This window comes from Monopterus albus, unplaced genomic scaffold, assembly GCF_001952655.1.
Source record: "Monopterus albus unplaced genomic scaffold, M_albus_1.0 scaffold41.1, whole genome shotgun sequence".
In the NCBI taxonomy this organism is placed as follows: domain Eukaryota; kingdom Metazoa; phylum Chordata; class Actinopteri; order Synbranchiformes; family Synbranchidae; genus Monopterus; species Monopterus albus.
In genome coordinates this window covers 3,934,730-3,935,626 of record NW_018127921.1, presented here as the reverse complement: position 1 = coordinate 3,935,626, position 897 = coordinate 3,934,730, and the positions used below count along the sequence as shown (strand labels likewise).

General features: G+C 37.5%; 1 protein-coding gene across 1 annotated transcript in view; it reads right to left on the bottom strand.

Annotated features, from left to right (window-relative positions):
- LOC109959816 (ELKS/Rab6-interacting/CAST family member 1-like) overlaps positions 1-897 on the bottom strand; it is a 132,836-nt gene that overhangs the window by 15,565 nt on the left and 116,374 nt on the right. The window contains exon 20 of the mRNA XM_020599494.1: positions 3-88. Coding sequence (XP_020455150.1) covers positions 3-88 — 86 coding nt within the window. The remainder of the gene's footprint in view (positions 1-2; positions 89-897) is intronic.

Sequence of the window (897 nt, the reverse complement as noted above, 5' to 3'; positions counted from 1 at the left end):
CTGGGTTTTCTTCTTCTTGGACGAGGAGAGCTCCAGCAGGGCAATGTTAGCGTCTTTCTCACTTATTGCTGCCAGCAGCGCCTCTTGCCTGTACACAAAATAATCACACATATTAAAATAATTACATTTTGTGAGCACTACTCAGAAATTAACAACTGACTTGATTTAATTCAAACTGAACTTGGTGATGTTGCATGTAGATGACATGAATCACACTGAGAAATCATAATGGAAAAGATGCAGGTGCAGTTTCAGTTCACTCAGTTTTAAAAAGATACCTTAAAAAGTCAGAGTTCCCTCAGTTTACTATCTCAGAATATGATATTTGGGTTTTCTTTATCCACAAGTGGAGGGAAATCCTCTTAATTGGAGCGCACTTTGTGATTTTGGAGGATAAAAGTGGTGTACTTAAGCAAAATATAGAGCTTCCTGGTGGTCAGGTATGACGCACAAGATGTTCCCAGCTTGTTTATGTTGGGGATCTCTATGGCATATGTTCACTCTTTTTCTTTCTTGTTTTTCTCTGCACCACTTACTATACAATGAAGGAAAAATGGAAAAAATAATCTTAAAAATTGCAAAAGACACTGGAAGTTCTACATGTACTGTAGTGCAGCTTTTACTCTGTTCTTTCTGCAGGGGAAATCATACACCTCTCTCTCTAATAATGTCATTTTACTACCAAGGAGACTTTTGGTCTCAGCATAGGAGCAGGGAACAGGCATGCATTCAGTGTCTTTCTCATGGATACAATGGAATGAAGCGGTGGCTTTAAGCCTATTTCTTGGTGAAAGGAACAAACTACTAAAAACACATATGTAGTATTTAGTTTTATATTTAAATCCACAAATACACACATATATAAATGCCTTTGTCTCACTCTTCCCATAGTACTGT